At 38.4% G+C, this 22,380-nt stretch overlaps 1 protein-coding gene across 1 annotated transcript in view; it reads right to left on the bottom strand.

Annotated features, from left to right (window-relative positions):
• Positions 1-22,380, bottom strand: part of nbeab (neurobeachin b) — a 291,848-nt gene that overhangs the window by 58,375 nt on the left and 211,093 nt on the right. Inside the window, exons 46-48 of the mRNA XM_088079139.1 lie at positions 19,440-19,552; positions 5,921-6,061; positions 4,702-4,821 (exon numbers count right to left, since the gene is read on the bottom strand). Coding sequence (XP_087935265.1) covers positions 4,702-4,821; positions 5,921-6,061; positions 19,440-19,552 — 374 coding nt within the window. The remainder of the gene's footprint in view (positions 1-4,701; positions 4,822-5,920; positions 6,062-19,439; positions 19,553-22,380) is intronic.

The following is a 22,380-nucleotide window of genomic DNA, read 5'->3' as shown; positions in this document are numbered from 1 at the left end:
TGTGAGGACAAGAGCCACAAAAAACAGAGAAAAAAGGCTCGGTATCCCACTGAGATGAAGTGAGAATTCAAGGGGAAAGGTAACACAAACAAACTTAACAGCAGGCCATGAGAAGGCGGTGAGAGGTGCTAGTCCAGTTATTCCAGGCAGAGGTGTTAGGTGTGTTAAATGAAACTGGAACTGAGTTGGGTTTTTCTCCCTGGTCTCTGGGCTCTTGTGATGGGGTCAGGACCTCGCAGCGGAGGGGAAGTCAGCATGGGAAAGGAGCCCCCTACATAAAGCCTGGTATGATTCATTGAAGAAGAGAGCAAATATTTACCAGTTTTTTGAGTCAAGACTATTCTTAAAGTACATACTCATGTGTTGAATGACCAAAATTGTATTTTATGATAATTTTTATCCATTAAAGGAATATTTCACCTACAAAGGACCATTTGTTAGCCTGAATTGACATACAAAACTTTTTCTCGCATGCCTCTAATGTGAATGAAGAATCCAAAAGTGAATTTGATGAACTGAAGTAAATAAAAGGTAAATGAGTAAGGTATATAAAAAGTTACCTCTGTACAGTTGTCATGAATGTTGGAATTAGCTATAGGGGCCAAAATTGTTTTTTTCTGCTGCAAAGTTGGGCATTTCAACCCTCTGAAGCCTGAGAGTACTGACGATTACTAAAAAAAATAGCAATCAGGCACTAGTCAACTTAAGAGGACAAGAACTAAAACTTGGTTAGACATTAGTAAAAACATACAAGAAAATTACCTGAAAAATAGAAACAATACAAAATACAAAAGAGGAAAGTCATAAACAATGAAAAATAAAATGGCCTGAAAAAAGTGATTATTGAATAATTATAGTTGCGCTACATAATTTTATATATATACTTATGAGAATTATAAAAAATAGTTTTTGGACATTTTTCCTAGGTTTTCTTAAAAATTTCTAAATCTACTAATTTCTTGCCATGTTTTTAACTTGACATTTCTTTGCAAGTTGCTCATTGCGTTTTTCCCATGCTTTCAAAATAAATCAAACCTTTTTTTTTTTTCGGGCTCCAAAAGTTTAAACACTTGTGAAAGGCGTCTGAATGCAGAACAAGAAAATTGATGTCAATCCAAAATTTAAAAGAGTTAATATGGGGGACTATGGGGATTGTCTCACTTCTAGGGCCAGCCTCAAGTGGCCATTAAAGGAACTGTGATTTCCGGCACATATGCATTGGCTTTATTTTTCAGCCCCTGAGGTTGCCGCTTACAATTTACAATTTAAAACACTTTTGCATAAACAGTTTTGTGCACATGCCTTGAATCCATCAGCAGAATTCAAATACACGCACCTGCCCCAGCCCACAACTGATGTGTGATGAGTTTTTTAATTAGTAACGTTTTTTGCGAAAATCCATGTATTTGTGAAGTAAAAAGTATATGACTGGATAAATAAGATTTGCATGAGTTGTATGAGAGTTTGTTGGTTGCTGATATAGTTTTGATAAATGAGTTCCCCTATTACTCATATTCACCAACAATTTGAAGTTTTAGGATTCTTCTTTCACTGTAGAGGCATGCAGGAAAATGTTTTCTTAATGAAACCAATATAACATAGGGGGAGTAACTGATGTACAAATGGTCATTTTCTGGGTAAAGTATTCCTTTAATGACACATCATTTTTTTTTTACATTTTGTGAACATCAATTTGCAGACTTGCTTGAGATAGGCAATCCATAAATGCCTTTTGTTGCCAGAGTTACATACAGATACTGTTCATAAACTCTCAGAACATTCATGGTTGCTTATTATTTGTCTTCTGGGCTTATTTTTTCCAAAAAACACAGCTTTTTGGCAGCTAATACTGAAATTGAGATGTAATACCATCCTGCAAGCAAGAACATTTGGACAGACAGCACTTGCTTCCAACTGTATTATAATGCTGCCAAAACTCAACTCTAATGAGAAATAATAATGAAAAAGGAGATAATATTTAAGGATGAGAAATACAAAAAAAAAGTTTTAAATTTAGGTTTAACTTTCATAGCCCTCTGAAATTAAATGTTGGCTTCCTCGATGTCAAGAACATGACAAACAGAAATTAAGAACATTTTCAACAGAAATTACTGTATATGTATTGTCTATGATTTCGCAGCCCCAACTCTGACCTTTATTCCCCTGATCACCCAGCTAAGAAAGGACGAGTGAGTAAAGCCTCTGCACAATGAGGCATATGCACACGAGGAATGTAGATCCGCTTTGTTCTCATTAGAAAACACACATACAAGTCAAGTTAAATACTCCTGTCTGTCTCTTGGCCTGAGATGATAAAAGTGGGTGCACGGCGGTATTTTAACTCCTTCTATCAGGCTTGTTTTATGAATGCAGTGTTTGTCAGATTCAGTGGTACTATGATTTTTATATTGCCTATGGGATACATAACATGCAGAGCTTTTAGGCCCCCGTAAATCACCGGGTTTTGATAGAGCGAGTTAGCATGACAGGGTACAGGCCAATAACACTGCTGGTCTGCTATTGGTCACATTTCACCTTCCACACACGACAGGGAAGGGAGTAAAGTAGCCATTCCTCTCTGTTTCCCTCTGTCTGTCACACACACAGCCACACTTTCCCTCCACTTTTTCGTTTGTAAACTTCCTGCCGTAACTCACCGCCAAGCCGTTAAAACTGCCAGCTCTGTTTTCAAGCCACCCTCCCATGGCAGCCATTAATTCTGCAACAGCATCGTAATGGGCTAACAAGTCAATCACACATGCCTCCATTGCTTTACACTGTGTCACCTTAATGACATGTTCGTCAAAATCTGTCACCAGTGGAGTGCTGCTGGATTCCTTCAGACAGCATGGTGGCAGTTTGTGTGCGTGTGTGTGTGTGTATGAGAAAGTAGGAGTGTGAGTGTGTCTGTGTGTGTGTGTGTGTGTGTGTGCCCACTACTTACAAGAAAAGTCAGTTTCTCTCTGCCCATGGTGGCTGTGCCAGCTTAACATAACTCTGTGCGCACACAGAAATAAATGAGAGGTATGGATGCACAATAATGATGGGGTGGTCAAGGAAGTGAGGGCTCGGTCAGCGCAGTATTGTTTCCATTTGACTTGCTCTTTTGGGAGGTCATCCTCATCAGGGGTTCAGTCTCCCTGGGTCTTGTCGTCATTACTGCCAGAGGAGGCCAGGGTTAATGAAGGAGAGACCCTGGTAAAAACAAGCTGCCTTTTAATCAGAGGCCTGATGGCCCACTCGGTATACTGGGCCGAAGCTGACCTTAACCCCAGCCTCTTCGCTCAGTCTGAGTCGCTACACTGTGGCTGTGCATGACATGTGCGCGTCTGTCTATACGTTTGGCTACATTTCAGTTGGCATGTATGAAAACCTATACTTCCATGTAATATTATTTTATTTTATTTTGGAAAGACATTTTGAGGAACAGCCTGTTTTATACTCATGTTGAAGATTATAAATATATAATCTATATATATATATATATAAAATTTAATATAAATATAAAAAATCTAAAATCAAAACTAGGTTAGAAGGAATGCAATGAAAAACACAAAAGTAACCGATACAGAGAATTTTATATAAAAGGATGGCAAAAAATGTTAGTGAGTGATCTTCTCAGTTATAATAGTGTCATTGCCTCATAGTTTACCCCTATTGCACCATCAGTAAACCAAACAAGCTCTTGCGTAATATTTTCCTGCTTCTAATACATTATGAAATACTTTTAGTAATCCACCATTGTCCTGCACAGCACAATGCCTCTCCTAATAGATCAGTAGCCATCCTATGTGTGTAAAAACAAATGCATGCAGACATACAAGTAGTTGGAAGTAGGCTGTATTTGTTAACAGGGTGGCGTTTGACTATTCAGCTGTTCGCTGGCTCGCAGCTTTCTGCCTCTGCCTCACATAGTTGGCTGCTCTCCCCCAGATCCTGGCAAGTAAAAGCCCTGTCTGTACATAAAAGACTACATTTTAAATAGCTTTTGTCATTAATGCTTTATTAATTGCCTGGGGCAACACTACCCAATGCAGGGTGTGCTAGAAATATATGACACTTTGAGGTCAGTGCGTATTCCTGCTGCGTGTTATGCAGTGGGCAAAATGGAGGCGAATCAGCAGGGTTCAGCGTTTTCGGTGCCTGCTCTCTGGATTTGCAGAGGGAGGGCTTTGTCTTTCTCTCAGACACAGCCTTTGTTCAAACTCATGAGTGCTTGCATGCACAGATACAAGATCAGTCTACCTCTGAGATAGTTTGTTTTCTGCATGAAATGAATCAAATGTGCATTTCTAAGAGCTTAGGGTATTCCTGTACACTATGGGTGTTTGTGATATGCTGTTTGAATGGGGCATTTATAATTAATGGTATATATTTTTGCAGTGTTGAAGCACACTGGCTGAGGAGGGGAGCATAGCAAGAGAGGGGCTTGGTATGGTTATGCCAATTATATATACTATATAGTTGCCATTTTGCTGGCAAATATGTTGTGCAATCTGTATAATAGTTCCTGTCATTGGCCTCCAAATTAGATACCCAGAGGTCCGTAACACCAACTTAAATAAGGGGTCTGGCAAGGAAATATACAGATAATGATCATAGATTTACTTCCACTTGTTCAAGAGAACAATTTTCTGGACCTGTGTAACCACATAAATGTAAATCATGGATGGCACTTTCTGCTTTTGTTATGATTCTCACCTTTACATCAGAGGTGTCCCTCTGACAGTTTCTCCAAGAGCGGACAATGGCTGAAAAGGTGCGGTCAGGGTGGTCGAATTTGTTGTTATTGGCACATAGCAGGAATGTGGTGAAGGGCTCCTGCAAAGATACAAAATACATGGCACCACAAAGATCAAAGATCTCCACCCATAACCAAACTCATCATCATCTTTTCCTCTTGATCTGCATTTCAAGTGAAATCCATCATACTTAACATAATGAAAATCTTAATACTGTTTAAAATTCACTGGATTATCATTCATTTTTTTGAAATACATGTGAATATTCTGAATCATTTGAGTGATTTCATTGTTTCATTGTTATTCTTTTCTCTTTCAGTCTGAGGGATTTCTGTCGTGATCAGTCGTTCACTGTATCCAAGCCTGAGGGAAAATTAATTAGTGTTCTTCCTGGGTACAGTAAGCCATAATGATAATTGGCTCAAATTTGGTTTTCTCAGCCTGAGATGGCGACCATTGTCGATGGGAGCGCATGGATCACTCACCAGAGAAAGAAAAGGATTGTGGGAACAAACCTACAGAGGCCAATCTAACTGCTGTCAAGGGAGCTCCCTCAGTTCATCAGCTCCTTCCTACTAATGATGGGGGAGGAGGAGAAATACAGCACAAACTTCCCATAAAGCTCTTTCAAATTAATAAGCCGACTTCAAAATCAAACGTACACCAACTCAAAGAATCTGTGCAGGTTATAAGGGTCTGTTTTCTGGGGAACAGATTGCTAGAGTGTGTATGTGTGCCTCCTCCTTTTCTCCCAGAGTAAATGAGGACAGTGCTCAGTAACCTTGATGGACATGTCTCCAGCGCTCACTAGGTTGCCTGAAACACATAAACCTGTCACAGCAGCCTCTGTAAATCATTACCCAGCCACTCTTTATTTAGTTCACATATGCTGGTTTACTGGCCTGTGAAATGTGTTTTCTGAGCGCCATTGGTCTAACTCGGGCCCAATCAAATTGAGATGTCGAGCTGTTTCCTGTGCAGAAGCCGACAGACCTCAAAGTAACAGCATCATCAAGTCTGACAAGTGACAATCAACTAATGCAGACTCAAAAATGAAAAGCTGTCTGAGTATGTGGGTTTGACTTCATTCCTATTCAGATGCTTGACTAATTTGCAGATTTTGAACACAGTACAATAATAGTGAGTGTAAAGGTGGTTGAAGGAGTGATTTTGCTCACTATTCTGACAAGCCAGTGCAGGGTGGAGGCAGCTGTGGAGTAGTGGGAGTTGTAATGACAAGGAGGCGTCTGGTCGTCTTCCCAAGTCTCATAGCGTTCAGCGTAGAATGCTGCACGCTTCGGATTCAGAGCACCAACAGGCTAGAAAGTAAATAAAGACATAAGAGATTTAGTTCTTGCAACTAAGAAATCTGCTACTTATTTCCCTCTGCAAGAAAAACAAAGGTTTCCCCCTCAAAGCAATCCTGAAGAAACTGTACAAGTTTCATATAGCAAGCATTTATAAATCATATGCTTTGTGTGGCCAAACTTGCTATGCAGTTACAGCTGTACCATTTTGATATTGTAATTGACTTTGCAAGCTTGAAAAAAAATACACTGTAGTATACACTCTACATACAGTATTCAAAACTATGTTGTTAATTGTCTTTGTAAATTAGGATGCTCGACGTCCTTTGTTGATTCCGTTCTTAAGAGTTTCTGACATCCACTGCGTAATGAACTATGTATATTTGAGGATCACATTTACCAACCTGTTCTCACTCCCAACTTATCAAATACATACACTTTGTCAGTGGCTTTCAGCTTCTGACACCTCTTATCAAGGTGTGTCATGATTAAATGCTTTAAGCAACTGATGTGGGGGGTCAAATAATTCTGTCCTGTGTGAAACCAAAAGTCACATTATGTTACTTTTGTAACAAACACACTTATTTAAACCAAATCATGATGTTTCTCTAAACCTAACCAATACCAATAGCTGCCTTTACCTACAAATTAAAGTTAACCCTACATTGGAAGTTTATACTGAAAAGAGACTTTGTGCATGAAACCACTGGAAACTGTACATTTCTTGTGAAAATGGAAGTTTATTGAAACAAACAAATGAAAAAAAAAAACACTTTACATGTAGTCAGCGGCAACTGACATGCTGTTCCTGAGCATCCCATAATGAAGCTAGAGGGGTACTTCAAGGGTCACAGTTTGACATGTAGGGCCACTGACCAAGTGTTGGTATATGACAAGTTGGGAGTGAGAATGTTACAGGAACACCTCTTACCATAGAATTCACTATCTCTTGAAACAACCCTTTCAGTACTACTTGCTCAATACTCTGGTCACAACTCAAAAAAATGAAAATAGGTTAAATAAAAACAATATTAATAGCAATGGCAAATAATAACCAATTTGAAGTTGAATAAGACTAAAAGTTCTAGTCACAGATATTGCTGTATTTAAACTGTTCTGGGTTTGGTTCAGTGAGCTTCAGTGAATATTTGGTTCAGTGAGCAGCAGAAAGGCTGTAGACGTGAGTACTAAACCAGGCACATGTCTTGGCAGCATATTAACAATATAGTGAAAGACAAGTCCATGATTTATAGACAAGTTCGAGGATTTAAAAATCTATATTACAAGTAACTGTAAACCAGAGTGAGTACTTTACAATATAAGTGACATGAGCTTCTATCTTGGCTCTTATTGTCTTAACTGCCTTCTCATCACAACCACATAGTCTGTCTGAACTTGGGTCACCGTGTCATTGGGACAGTAAAAACTGCACTTTATGAGTTGTTGTTCCATGGCTCACTGAAATACTGGAAGCGGAGGCTGTCATTTTTAGTACACTTATAACTGCAAGTCAAACACTTCTATAACATTACAATTTCCACTTGTAACATAGATAAGGTTAGGACTGCAAACCATTTTAAAAGGGTTCCTACAGCTCAAGGCAAGTTGGATTTAATACTTTTAAGACTTTTTTTAATGACACAATGAAATTTAAGACCAATTTGCCTTAACATTTTACAATAACAAAATTGTTGGTTTCCAGGGTACAGTTACAGCCAGCTAGCAGACAGTGGATCCTCTGCTCTGAGCAGCCCTGCTAGACAGAATTTTTTTTATTGGTTTCTCCATCCTTATTTTCATTATGTTAATGCCAGAAGCATTCAGTAAATCATTATTTTCTGTTTTAAATGTTACACTTTATATCATCAGACATATCAATGTATCATCGGAAAAGATCCATAAATTCCCATGTCTTGGCTTATCATTTTTTAAGACTTCTGAATGTCTGCATTAAGACCAATTAAGGGGATATTTTTAGATTAAAAAATTAAGCGCCATTTAATTTTTTTAAGGATTTGCATGCGTCCTGTTAAAGGACTTTTGGTACATTTGCCAAAATGATTTGAATGTTGTTGAAATTTTTTTTCCATAGCACACCAATCTAAAATCGTATACTCTCCAAAATGAACTCAGTCTTCACTATTAAAAAATTTTATGAAACAGTGGAAATGTAAGCTAGTCTGACTCATATATAAAGCATTTACGTATCCTACGTATTGGGCAACCAAGTTACACTCAAAACCTCATAAAAGAGGGATCTGCCTTTGGAAGTCTATTGTTTATTCTGCACGAACCACCCAGACTTTTTTTGAGCCTCAAAATGGAAAATCTTACAGCTAACAACAAGTCTCATGATGAGTCTTCCATCTAAAACTAATTTTTATGATCATGTGGTTATATGGCAGTCATGAAAGGATTATGGGATTATACTCATAAAATAGACTATTTGAGGGCACAAAGCATCTACAGAAAATTGATTTGTGTGTGTGTGTGTGTGTGTGTGTGTGTGTGTGTGTGTGTGTGTGTCCAGCCTGTTGTAAGTGAGGGGTCTTTTTTGACTTGACAACACTTACTAGGCATCATATCATTCTAAATCATATGCATAGTGTATGTAGAGGCAACATGTTGACCAGACAGAGTTTTCACCTGGTGACACTGATGATTTGCTGCCAATATGTTCATCATGTTGAGGATGATGTGATGCTCCCAACACATGGCTGCAGTGAAATTTATTAACTTTGATTTACAGGTAAAATCTTTTGTTTAATGTAGTGTACATAACCTGCTTTCCTATTGTTTGAGTTAGGACAGCACAAAGAATAGGAAAGCATAATTGAGCATAATTAACAGAGATAGACTTGCAGGGTCTTAGTAGTTCCCCATTAGGCTACATGTGGTGTGACCATCAGAGAGGTGGGGGGAGAGTTCAGGGTAGTTAAGGAGCTTTACTCTGGGATTTGTCTGTCAGACCCCATTATTCTCCTGAACCCTAAAAAGTTCCTGTTGCACTGTCTTCTGTCTGAAATTTACAGGGGTATGGTGGCAGGGGTGAGCAGGATGGCGCGCTGAGGACGGAGGGAAGAGATATGAGCGTCTCCTGCTAAATGTTGTGGGTAATCCACGTGGATTAACCCTGGCTGACCTGATTTACACCCAACACACCCAACGAGCCGAATACTTTACTCAGCACCGCTACTTCCATCTTTGTTCAGTCCTTCTTTGCTACTACTGGGCACTACTGATGGGAATCACCATGACCTATACGTTACACTGCAATCAAACAATGCAACACCACGAGCTACAGTCTGTAGAAACTAATCACGAGTGAAATTTTGAATATTATATATACATCTATATAGTACATCTATATATTTAACCCAAAATTTTAAAAAAAATGGGGCACTGTGTAAAATGTAAATAAAAATCCAGTGCATTGATTTGTAAATCCTTTGACATACAGTGGGAGGAAAAAAGTTATTTACACAAAATTTAGACCAGACATTGTTAATTACTCATAAACTAAAAAAAAAAAAAAACTTCACTGATAAAGAAATCATAACATTTAATCCATAAAATGACATGCAAAAAAATTGAATGACACTGGCATAAAGAGTTAAAGTAGCAGTAGTATACACAATAACAGAAATGTATTTAATATTTGGAGAAGCCTTTGTTTGCAATGCCAGCTTCAAGGCACTTCTTGTGCAAAGAGACTAATGTCTCTCAGGTTCAGTTGGGATTTTGGCAGGTTTTTCTATACAGACAGACTTTAAATCTTTAAGATTTTGGGGAACCTTCTTGTGAAACCTCGAAAAGACATTTTACTGTCTGAACTTCAACAATTAGTGTCCTCAGCTCCCAAACGCTTACTGAGTATTGTTAAAGGAAATGCTGATGAAACACAGCAGTAAACATCTCGCTGTCTTAACTTTTTTTTGAAAGCTGTTGCAGGCATCGAATCCAGAATTAGTGTGCATTTACAAACAATTACAAAATTGATCATTTTAAACATTAAATATCTTGTCTTTATACTGTATTAAATTTAATATATTTCAAAAATAATTTGCAAGTAATTGCATTCTGTTTTTAATAAATGTTTTTCACAGAGTCACACATTTTTCGGTTGTGTACAGATAAGAAGTACAGGAAAACTCATTTTCTAAAACCAGCCTTTCATAATCATAAAAAAAACTCTTTTATTCGTTGTTCTCCATTTGAAGAACTTCTGCCCAATTATTGTCAGGATTTTAAAAAAGAAAAAACATCACTGCTATATTTATTTGACATCTATCCAATTATTCCATAGTTCGGCCAAACCGTGGATAGCGTGGTTAATTATTTAACCGCAGCTTCAGTAATAATTTCAATATTGTACTGACACCATCACTGGGTTTTTGCCCTTTGGCGGCTGTTTCATTTTCATGTGTTCTTAAGGCAACAAAATTACTCCCATTAAACATTCGTTTAGTGGTGAATAAATTGCTTTCTCTGCCTTTTCAATCACCCTGTCCAATATAAGAGCCTTGGAGGCATATTGGCAGTCAATATTAATATACTCAGTACCACTGACTCAGTTACAGAGGGGGAAAGGGAGACTGGTAATGTAATCAATGGCAGCTTTTCCACCTGAAAGCTGCAGCTCAGAGGTCAGAAGAAATAAAATAAAAGCCCTCAATTCAAAATTCACTTATTCTAGCATTATTAAAATTGCAGTTTTATTCTTTTGGCTGAGTTCAGTTTGTATTCAACCTCAGTGCGACAGACAGACTCTCTTGGTCATTTTGTAGATTATGGTCATATCCACGTGTGGCACAGTGCACATGCCTGAAGCTCTAAGTCAAAATTAAATAGGGCCTTTTTTTCTCTCTCTTTTGGTTCTTCCTTAGAATTTAATGGCAGTCCACATCAGTGTTAGCACAATTGAATAGACTGAAAGAGAAGTTTATTGAGATCTGCATAGATTTATGGGGTGATAATGGCCCTCAATGTGACGTCTAGGCCCAGCTGGATCGGGGTGCAAGCCACAAGACGTCTCGCACTCTGTAAAACCGCTGCTAGTGTAACTAATGCAGGTTGGAGCTGAATGAAAGATCCAGGTAATACATGTGACGGAGGGAAAAGAATAAGGTAAAGACAGCTGCAGGTAATAGTAATGTGGGAATGAGAGGAATAAGTAAACAATTCACATGACAGGTATAAGAACCAGAGCTTACAAAATGGAAAAATTTTGATTTACAGTGTAATTAAATATTTTACTTGTCCATTTAATATAATGGGACCAGAAGAAGCTGGAAAACAAACTATATCAGGCACGAGTTTGTAATATGAAGCATATATTTTGTGCTTAAAGGGACATTACAAGCCAACATTACATTTTAAGCATCCTATTTTGGTACATGCAAAATACAGCTAGACTACATTTTGATACCAGCTTCTCAACCTTTTTCCAGAGAATAAACTTACCACAAACACATCTTAAATGAAGCACTGAATTATAGCGGAAGACATGTTTACTGACACATTTTATACATTTAATTTCTCTATTTGGTGCTACATAAATGAGGCAAAATATTCTCACAGTGTTATCACGTTGTTCAGCTGTGTAGGCATAAATAATTATATAAGACATTTTCTATGTGACTTGTCGTGTATTGTTAGGCGTAAGGATGCTTTTATTTTGTTTCCTAGAAAACTTGTGTTGGTGAGCTAGGATAATTATATGGACTGCATTGCAAAACTTTTATCGGCTCACCCACATCACTGAAGAAGTTATTCTTTGTCACAGGTTGCTGTCATCTATATGAGAATTTGTACCTGGCAGGCTGTTGAACACTTGCTCAAATTGAGAATGTTAAACAGCAAATATGCGCCAAACTCAATGAAATGTGAAAGACAACAACAATTTATAAATAAGGTAAAGTAAAGCTAACAAATGGCCAACTGGCCATTTGTCAGGTAATTAATACAGTTGCACCAAAGCAAATAATAAACAAATTCAATGTATATTTATAGCTTTAAGGTGCATGTGTAGACATTTACACATGAGTGAAAAAACAAGGATAGAACATGAACAGATGAAAGCAGAAGGAAAGCAGAAGGAGCAATACAACTGTTCTGGTGGCTTGTATATAAAGATGAGGTATTAAACTAAAGTGTTGATTGTTGGTTAGTGAGCTCATTGTATCCTGCTAGATACAACATAAGACTGTGATTCTCTGTCTTAACAAATCTTAACAATGTCTAGTTGTATTGTCTCCTTGTGCATTCAATACTTTTTTGTTTCAGTTCTTTTTTGATATGATTTTTGACACCATGTAACTGCACAATGGTTCTGACTGCAATTCCAATTATAATTGGCAATTATAATTAACCATAGATCATATAAAGACAATAGACATAGCTACTGTGACATCACCCATTGGCTTGTGGACTCTGGTTCTGAAGCCTCGAGTTTGGCATTTTGGCCATCACCATATGGAAAGTTATGGAGGTGTCCGTGTTTGGATGAGAGGTTGGAGCTATAGAGGAGTGAGGGGGTGAGCTGAGTCATTGTCTGTGACACCTCTAGAGACTCCTCTCTCCACTAGAGACAAGAAACATTTTTTGTATTAAGCTGTAAATATGTTTATTTCTGCTGTAAAGTTGGCCATTTTAACTACAGGATCTGTGGGGATCGACTTGCCTCTGGAGCCAGCCTCAAGTGGCCGTTCCAAGAAACGCTATATCGGGCAGCTCACCATAGGCTTCATTTTTCAGCCCCGCAAGTTCTCACTTGTTATATATTCTCAGCTCAATAATTCTGTGTTATGATACAATATTGCAAATTGAAGTAAATAAATATTAGTCCTAACTTTACTGTCCTCAGCATCCAATGTGCTTTCATGTGTTATAGCATGAAGTCGCTGTTTGACATAAAAAAAGACTAAATGCACCAATAAAAGAAACCACGTATAATTGTAATGAACTGACCATATGTAGGTTTGAAAGAGATACTACTGCCACAGCATGTTTACCAAAACAATTCACTCTCAGTTTCAAGAACAGGACAGCTTGGCACAAAGTAGCTTGTGCACTAGAAATGTCAAATTCTGGTCAAATAATACTGTCCATAAATGTATGTATACTGCTTCTGATATGCTTTTGTTCTGACTATGAAAGGACAGCCAAAAATATGCTAATATATGATCGATAAGGCCAAATCAGGCTTTGTTTACCTCTATTCAACAAAAAGTAATCACCTCTACTCTTTTCCCTACATTGCATATCATACAGATCACAGATATAAGACATTGAAAACAACTGATTCAGACAGTTCCACACTTGCTTCTATCCAGGTTCATTTCTTGTATAACACCTGACCCAGTGAAATACATCAAACCAACTAAACAAAGTATGATCAAACTTAGATTCGGCTTCAGATTCAATCAGAATCATTTCTGGTGCTCCAAAGATGCAAGAAATGAATACGGCAGAGTGTGCAGATAGTACCTCCATTTGTTTGGTTATATCTTAGCTACCTCTCAAAGAGACGCATATTGCATTTTATATTTCAAAAGTAATTACATTACAGTATGTTGCTATGGTGTTCTGTCAGGAGAAGTCACGGTCATTTTTGCTTGCCTCGTCAGAGGCAGGGCTGCATGCAGCTCTAGTCTAATGCAATCAAGTTGCTCAAACTCAAGATAAAGCAGATGTGCTCCCAAACAGCCTGACTGGAGTGGAAGTTAGGTGAAGAAGGCTCCATTATGGAAAGAAAAGCGGGGAGGGGGTGTTCACAGCAGCCAAGCTTTGCCTTCCCTTCTCAAAGAGTATCTCTAAGAGATGCTTGGTTTTCACTTGGTGCCACAGCAGAAGCTTTGAGAAGGAAACAGATTAAAATAGGTTTCTCTATATCAGCAGAGCTGTTTCAAAAATATGCTTACAAGGGTACATTATCAGCATTATTTCAGTAATTTTAACTAAGGTGAAAATGTATGCAACCACTTCAAATTACATGATTTGAGAAATGCTCTTGTGTCACTTTTAGGTGTTACTTGTCTCTTGAAATTACATTTTACAAACAATACATCTAACCCCTTTTTGTGAGTGGATGAAGGCAAGACGTGTTAAACCACATCTGCTTCTTTCACTTTCTTATGCAATTCTATGAATTTCCGTCACATCATTTAACAGCTATGAGGAAGATTGGCTTCCCCCTATCTATCATACACTTGTCACTCCATCAAGAAATAATCATTAAAATCTAATGAAACACTTCACTGCATGAATGTGTCTGACATCCAAATATGCAGAACTCTGGCCTGGAGGCAAAGCAATGCAGTGTTCAATAGCACTGTTCACAGCTGAATGAATGCCCAAACCAGCAGGTAATTGTAGGTGTGTGCAGTAGGCTTGGAAGGATGTTATTTGGCAGATCAGCACGAAACTCCGGCAGCTTGATAACAATGCTGTCCATCAAGCAGCATTCACCTGTAACTGACAAACAGGTCTCAGGTATGTATCTGATCTGTGGGAAAGAAAGCCTTCTAAATTGTGCAAGGCCAGCGTGGGATATGAGAATAATTTTAAAATATTAATGACACTTCAGTTTGTAGTCTGTAATTTAGCTGCAATTACAATTAAGCTAAGAGTAATGATACGACAATTTATCATCATAATGCTGCAGCTCACTGAGCTCTGAAGTGACATATGATACAAGAGGTATTTTGATATATTTAGCTACAGAGAAAAAAATAAACATACAAATTTAAATCAGAAAATGATTTTATTTTTATTTTTTAAGTTAGATTTGTACTCTTTTTCACTTGTCTTTAATCAGACAATTGTTTAAATTAAAACTTTGTTCTTGTTTTATTTAAATAAAGCTCTTGTACAACTGTTTGTGTTTGGCAGCACTGTATATTTGAGAATTTAGGCTTCTTTGCTGATTTGAAACCTGGAGTAGCATCACCATTCTTGTGCTGCCTTTAGACAACTCTAACAAGTATTCAAACTTTTGAAACCTGAGCAAAAATTGGTAAAATTTCTTTCAAAACATTGGAAAATGAGCAATGAGCAACTTTATAATAAAAGTTCCACACATTGCAAGAAATAAGTCGATTTAGAAAATTATTTTTAAAGAGTTTTTTTTTTTTTAAAAAAAAAAAGCAAAGACTTTGAAAATCCATAAAACATATTTACAAAAAAAAGAAAAAGTAAGAAAAGCCAGCAAAAAAACAATATAAATTAATTATCATAATTACATATTGAAACTTACGTTAGAAAATTATCATTTTTAAGCACCTTCCAGGTAATTTCTTGCTAATTTATGGGTAATTTATTCTTTCGTTGCTCATTGTCTTCTTCCCATGTTTTTGAATGAAATCAAGCCAATTTCCTCAGGTTTCAAAGGGTTAAACAAATAAAGGATTTTTTTTTCAGAAAAAAACATGTTAAAATTCCTCAAAAATTCGTATCATATAGTTACCAAACCATGAGTATTGTATCAGAACATTTCAAACTGTACCCAGCCTGAGATGCCACACACACACACACACACACACACACACACACACACACACACACACACACACACACACAACCTTCGTGGTACACAACTACACTCACTGGACACACACCTCAGAGAGACACACACAGTCCTAATGTACAATGAACAAGTCTCTAGAGACTGTGCTGCTACCTCTGATCCATAATTGAACAAAAGGGCAGACCAAGCAGAGAGGAGAAGTGTGGGGGCTGCTGTCCCTCCTTGCTACACTAGCTGTGAACTTTTGGAGGTAAGAGCCCCAGGGTTCCAAGGACAACTGTCAGGAGACACGGGCTGTGAACTCATGCTAATGAAGGCAGCTCAGCCCTGTAAACAGCATGGGAGGATGTCACTGGAATACATTACAATACATAACTGTCTCCCCAGGGCAGGAGGTTTGCACATGGCTCAGCCGTGATCACCACCTCAACACACACACACACACACACACACACACACACACACACACACACACACACACACACACACACACACACACACACACACACACACACACACACACACACACACACACACACACATCCGTGGTTCTCTCAGGCCACCTGGATGCCCCACAGGCCGGAGCCGCCAAAAGCAAACAAGTGCTGAGATGACACAACTGAGCTGTTTGTCCAAAACGTTCTAGATTTACTGAAATGTGAAGTGCTCCAGAGCAGTGGGGGCCATTTTTCAAATTCACAACACTCTTTCAAACTTGTCTGTGCTTCTTTTGGTGTTTCACAGTAACTTCCTTTTTTTTTCATCTCAAAGTCCTCCTCCTCCTCCTCTGCCGCCACAAAACACAGCACACGCAGGCCTTGAAAAGCTTAAAATTGATACAAACTGTTGAGAACTGAGATGGCAAAGTGAGGCTCATAGAATGTCGCCGCTTTGAGGGAAACAAGGGGGAATGAGGGAGCGATAAAGTGAGCGAGTGCGAGAGCTCAGACAGGAATGTGACTGTTTTCAGGTCAGTGAGTCTGCATGTGTAAGAGAGAGAGAGAGAAAGAGACAGAGAAAGATAAGGGGGGTGGTAAACAAGTAAACCAGGCCACAGTTTGCGGTAGAGTGATCTGCTGCCTCCTCTTCTTCAGTCAAACACCGATCAAACATAATGCTGAACTTTATCTCACAGGGTTGTGGGGCATTAGTGTCATTGTGTCGGAGCTCTTGTGATATGGCAGCGTTAGCGGGATTCTTGCTGCTGCACAGCTTGATGCTTTTGTGACTCACCAAATTTAGAAAGACTTTCACTGCCACACTGCGCCTATGACCTGCTCTTATCAGTTCATCAACCTTGAAAATCTAATCTAAGCAGAAACTTAAATTATTAAATGACGATGTTTTATTAATGAAATTACCAGCTCTAAAAATATGCAAATACATGTGCTTTATTTATACACTCAGTATGTGATTCGTGTTTGTGAGGATGTGTTGTAAAGACTAGAGCTGGGCATAACTCAGTATGAATCCTAAACTGTCGATATGAACAATTTTTGTTGTGGGAATTAATGATTCTGAGTAAGCAGTAATTAAAATCTAACCAAATAAGTTATGATTTTTTTTTTTTTAAATATGAAGAGTTTGATTTCAAATACAGTCATTTCCACTGATTGCTGTATCATAATATACTGTCGACAATGGAAAATATTTATTGAACGAGAAATAATTGATTTTTTGGCCAATTGGGGGTAGTGGAAACATGAGACAAACACATTATTAACATATTTTCACTTTTTAAGCTGATATGGTGGTTTATTTACACACATCCAGCACATAGCAAAATGAATAATCATTTGGAGTCGGGTGCTCCAGCCACTAGGGAATTTACATCCAATACTTACTATGCCTTCCAAGTTGTTTGTACATTCTGCAGCTGCCTTACAAAATACATATTGTTTCATGAATTATGCATACAATTGGGATATACTCCGTCGTCATAAAACTGCACCATGGACTCTTGTTTATGGTTATCACTTAACAATACTTTGGAGATACACCATTTGCAGAGCTCACCAAAGACAGAGGTCAACCCACAGAGCTCTACTTTGTAAGATATATAGTTTTAACTTTTAAGTAATGAATGCATACATAGTAGATTCTAGCAAATGATATTCATGACGGTAAAATTAAATACGCATTTCTCTGTCATTGTTTTTTACATTGTTACATCCTTTTGCTGTTGGTTTTCTTTATGATTATTTTGTTCACTTACAAATTCCTATTCCTATTTTTAACTATTTAGTTAACTGGTCATCAGTCACTTGAATGCACTGTCAACCGTCACTGCAGCTTCTATCACTTGTCAATGAGCTGTCATCTGTCTGAGGCTCAGTTGATGTGACGTATCTTCCGCTGTGCAGAGGATTGTGGTTCAGAATAGTTAGAAAAGCATGCTGGCTTGCATTTTGAGATGTGACCGGATGAAGTAGGTCATCCTGGTAGTTTTGGTATGTTGCAGTTGACATACTTCACTAAATAGCTTGGTGGTATGGGCCCTTGAATGCACAATCACTCTCCCTTTAGGTCTGTTTTGCTCTTAACCAATTCCTGTGATAAGTATCTGGCTCTTAAAAAGCTGAATGCTCCATTATGTTCACCAGCTAATCACTGACTTTATCTGTCTGGCATGTGGGGAACTACAGAGTCAGGTGATAATGCTCTGTGGATTCATCAGTAAGAGTGAACTCATGCGCTGGTGTGAACATTTCCAAACCGGTTTGATATTAATCCAAACACTGGACCGATTTATCGAATTTTACCAGCTGTCACACGTGATTCAGCAGTCAATTCTGAGTGGAATATAAAGACACAGTGGCCCAACAGAAAGCGAGCCATATAACTTTACATAACACCTAAGGTCTCTGTCCACATGGAATCCATTAAATATGCACTTCTGTTATGTAAACAAATGACATACGTAGTTATCAGCTTTGCGCTCAGAATTGGAGATGTAAACACTTTAAAGATGTGTAAGTAGCTTGCTATCTCCCTATGTTTCTAAAGTAATATTTTTAATCAGAAAACACTTTTTATATGTTTTATAATGTGATATTAATTGGAAATTACACACAAGATAGCCAACAGCAAGTAACATTATATATGACAACCTACATGACACTAGAATGGTAAGTTTACAAACATGATATTATATTAATCACACTATCAATTGAGCTTATTATTAATGCAATTTGAGTTGGATTTATCGCTGCGACTTGTGCTACTTATAGAATTGTCAGAACTTCACATAATGACAAATGCCAGTTCAGCTGGTTTGCATAAATCTAACCAGCTTAAGCTCGTACACCAGACCACAACTGCAAAACTAGAAATTGACTCAACTTTACAGTTAATATAATAACGTTCATTATAGTGGCTTTAGGGTGATTGATAGGTGATTGTTATTTTAACCATATGGCTTCCTTGAGATCATGAAAATCATTTTTGGGTTACGTGGTGCATCTAAAGCCGTCTTTCAGTTAACTGTAAGCATCATTCTGTAGTGTCAACTTTACAAGGCACATATGTTTATGAAATGTATAAACCTCTCTAATGCAGAAACCAGGAAGCCACGTTCAGCTTATAGTCAAGTGCTATGTGCTGAGACGATGCAAAACTAAATAAATGGAGAGTAAACTTACATAATGTATTTGAGTTCATTTCATTGTTACTCTCAGCATTTTCCACTTTCTGCATTCCATCTCATGAGTTTAGACTCTGCACATGATTCCTTGGCTATTAAATATGATATTCTTTTACAGTCTGGGCCTTAATAAGGAAATCCCCTGCCGTCAGAGCCAGCTGCCCCTACTTGCCCCCCTTCTCTCTGTCATACTGAGGTGTACAGCCAAAAGGCCTCGGTACCTTCGAGAGATCTCTGAAGTTCCCTGGCAAGGTCAGGTCCAGCTCCTCTGAGTCGTAGTTGGTGAGGACCCAGGGAAAGACCGGGTACTGGTTCAGGTCATTGTATGTCCTCCCTAGACACACAGAGCAGACAGGGTTCTGTGAGTGATGAAGGATTGGACAGGAACAGAGGGGTTGAAAGCGGGGCAGGGTACACTTGAGGCTTCAGTTACATTGGGGGATCAGCATGCAACATTCCAACAAGCCCCCAATCTCAGAGCCCTCAATCAGACGCACTTCCTGTCTCATACAGCGTCTGCAAGAGAAACACATAAACCAATGGAGAGCTCTCTCTGCTATGAGAGAATGTTTTCTGTGCTCCCCATGCCTTTTCCTGCTGAGTGTACTTTATCAATGGACTGTGGGCGTTACAGGAGGCCTCAGAAGGCTGTCTTTAAGTTTATAGAAAACATTAGTATCCCTTGGTTGTGAGGAGTGGATGTAATTAGAGGGATATAGATTCCTTTGAGGGCCATGACTCCAAACGCCTGAAATGTCACTGCAAGTCTGATGCGCCAATTGGCCAGATGTGCATTCCCTCTGTGTTCTTGCAGTGGGAATATGATTTTCAGATGGCAAAACGTGTCATAGGAAATCCATGGGAAAAGCCAAGAGCATGTACCATGTTGTCATTAATGCTCTACTTTTCTTTTGAAGATGACACTGATACAGCTGTGAGGTCAGGTGGTGGCCAGTTGTAATCCACAAGTGGGATAGAGCTGCTATAGATGGTTTTGTTGGAATTTTTACTGCTGGTAATAAATCAAGCTAAAAATTTAACCTCAAAGCAAACTGATAGTAAAGTAGGCAACAGCATTTTATTTTACTCTCTAAGAGAAAGAGACTAAATTGTAAGAGGAAGCCGTGCTAATTCTATGGTGTGACCACATTTCTATAACTTTCTCTCTTAATAAATAAGGCTTAGTCCAAACGAATAGAGTATTTTTGAAAACTAGGTTTTATCCTTTGTTCATAAAACAAACAAAAAAACCCCATCCACATAAGCACTGTTTTAAAAAAAAATCTCAGTCCAAATAAAAATGCAAAACACAATTGAAGTTCTGTTAAGGGCACGCCAAACCAACAGGCGGCAATATAACCCTAAGACTAAAGCCACGTAAGAAAATGTTTGCCAATCAGACTATGGCGCCTGTGGCAGTGACCCCTGTAGTGTATTCTGACACCCCTGTTCATTAATACAATGGAAAAAAACTGTACATTTATATGTTAACATGTAAAGAAAATCACGTTAGCAAGGTTATTTTGGTCACTTCCGCCATTGCACTAAATGTTGTCTCATTTTTTATGCCTCACAGAGGTAAAATTGCGCACAATCTGCCATCCATTACAAGCCAAAAACTTATTTTCCCTGTCTGCACATCAACACTAGTACAGTCTCTGAAAATCTTCACCCTGGGCGGACAAAAACTCAATTTTTGTTGACCTAAAAAAAACTTTGCACGTGGAAGGAAAGCCAAAATACACAGAGAAAGCTATGTTTACGTATATACTGGTATATTCCCATTAACATATTGATGAGGCCCAAAAGAGTTACCACATTTCTTCCAGAAGCATTTCACATGATTTCATTAGTTTCCATTTAAATACTGAAATAATGACTTTGGTCAAGTGAAACTTAAGTTTCACATTATTGCATCATTACACAGTGACCTTTGCAGGAAATAAGACACTCACACCTAAGGTCAGGTCTAAATGAAAGCTCATGCATTAGTTCATAATATTATGCACGACAATAAAATGGGATCGCTCAGCGGAAACACCCTATTTAAATCTGCATGTGGGTGACATCAAGTTTTTAATGATAACCTACTAAATTCTTATCAACTTTCACCAATCCTGCAGACATGTCTCTGCTCGCTTCTACATTGCAGCAGGTTGGCATTAGAGAATCGAAATCTAGCTGAACGAGTGATAATGTGTGACGGGCTAGTCAATGACAAGGCTTCTGCAGAATATCCAGGGTCTGGGGGAGGCTAGAGAGTATAATAACCCAGGTTAATGCCACATAGGAAAGAGCGAGCTAAGAATGGAAGAAGAGTTGGGTGTGTTGGTGTGGTTTCGACCTACTGGTGCTGAGGCCTGAGTTAGGGTGGCAGGATGTTAATAACAGCGGAATAGTGTTTAATTAGAAGACCACTTCCCCTTCGCACCTCTTCCCAGCACTTCCCCCCCGCCTGTCTGCCGCCCCACACTATTCTGACATCCCTGTCAGCCCAGGTCATTACCAGGGTTTTTTAATGAATTTTGGGCATGTTTTTCTGTCTGCCTTACATCTAATTAGCTGACAATAATGTATCGAACTCAAGCACGAGCTAAATATAAATATGCATGAATATTCAGCAAGAGAGAGGATGACACCTCTCAGAGCAGAGTAGCGTGCAGTCGCTCTCGCCTTTCCTGTTAGTTGCAGTTCAGATCAGAGAGTCGACAACAGAACCTCTCAACTCCACAGACACACATGTGTATGCTCTCACAAAGCCAGGCACTAATTATCTGGCAAAATCTGCTGTGCCTGCTCTTTGCTTCAAACAGCACACTCCCATGAACAGTGAAGTCTACTACATTGAGCACCACTTAAGGTTACCAAGGATTCTTAAACAAATATGACATAGCTGAGGCCACTTATAGTATGTTTTCAGTGCCACTGACACATAAAGTTTATTGATCATGATAGCTAAACTTAAAGTCACGAGACTCTAATGGTGAAGAGTTTCACACAGATAACGGATTAAAACTTCGGTTGTGAATTTTGCCCGGATAAGGGAGAAAACAAATCAGAATCTATCTGTTTAACTGATGGCTGTGAAAAAGAGAATACATTACTTTCATACTTTCAGCTACTTCAAAATTAAGAGAGAGTTTCACTTGGGAATCACAGCAT

Source organism: Plectropomus leopardus, chromosome 6 (genome assembly GCF_026936395.1).
Source record: "Plectropomus leopardus strain MGB_pleo_1.0 chromosome 6, ASM2693639v1, whole genome shotgun sequence".
Lineage (NCBI taxonomy): Eukaryota > Metazoa > Chordata > Actinopteri > Perciformes > Serranidae > Plectropomus > Plectropomus leopardus.
Note: the sequence above shows the minus strand (reverse complement) of the source record. Positions and strands in the feature narration are given on the sequence as shown.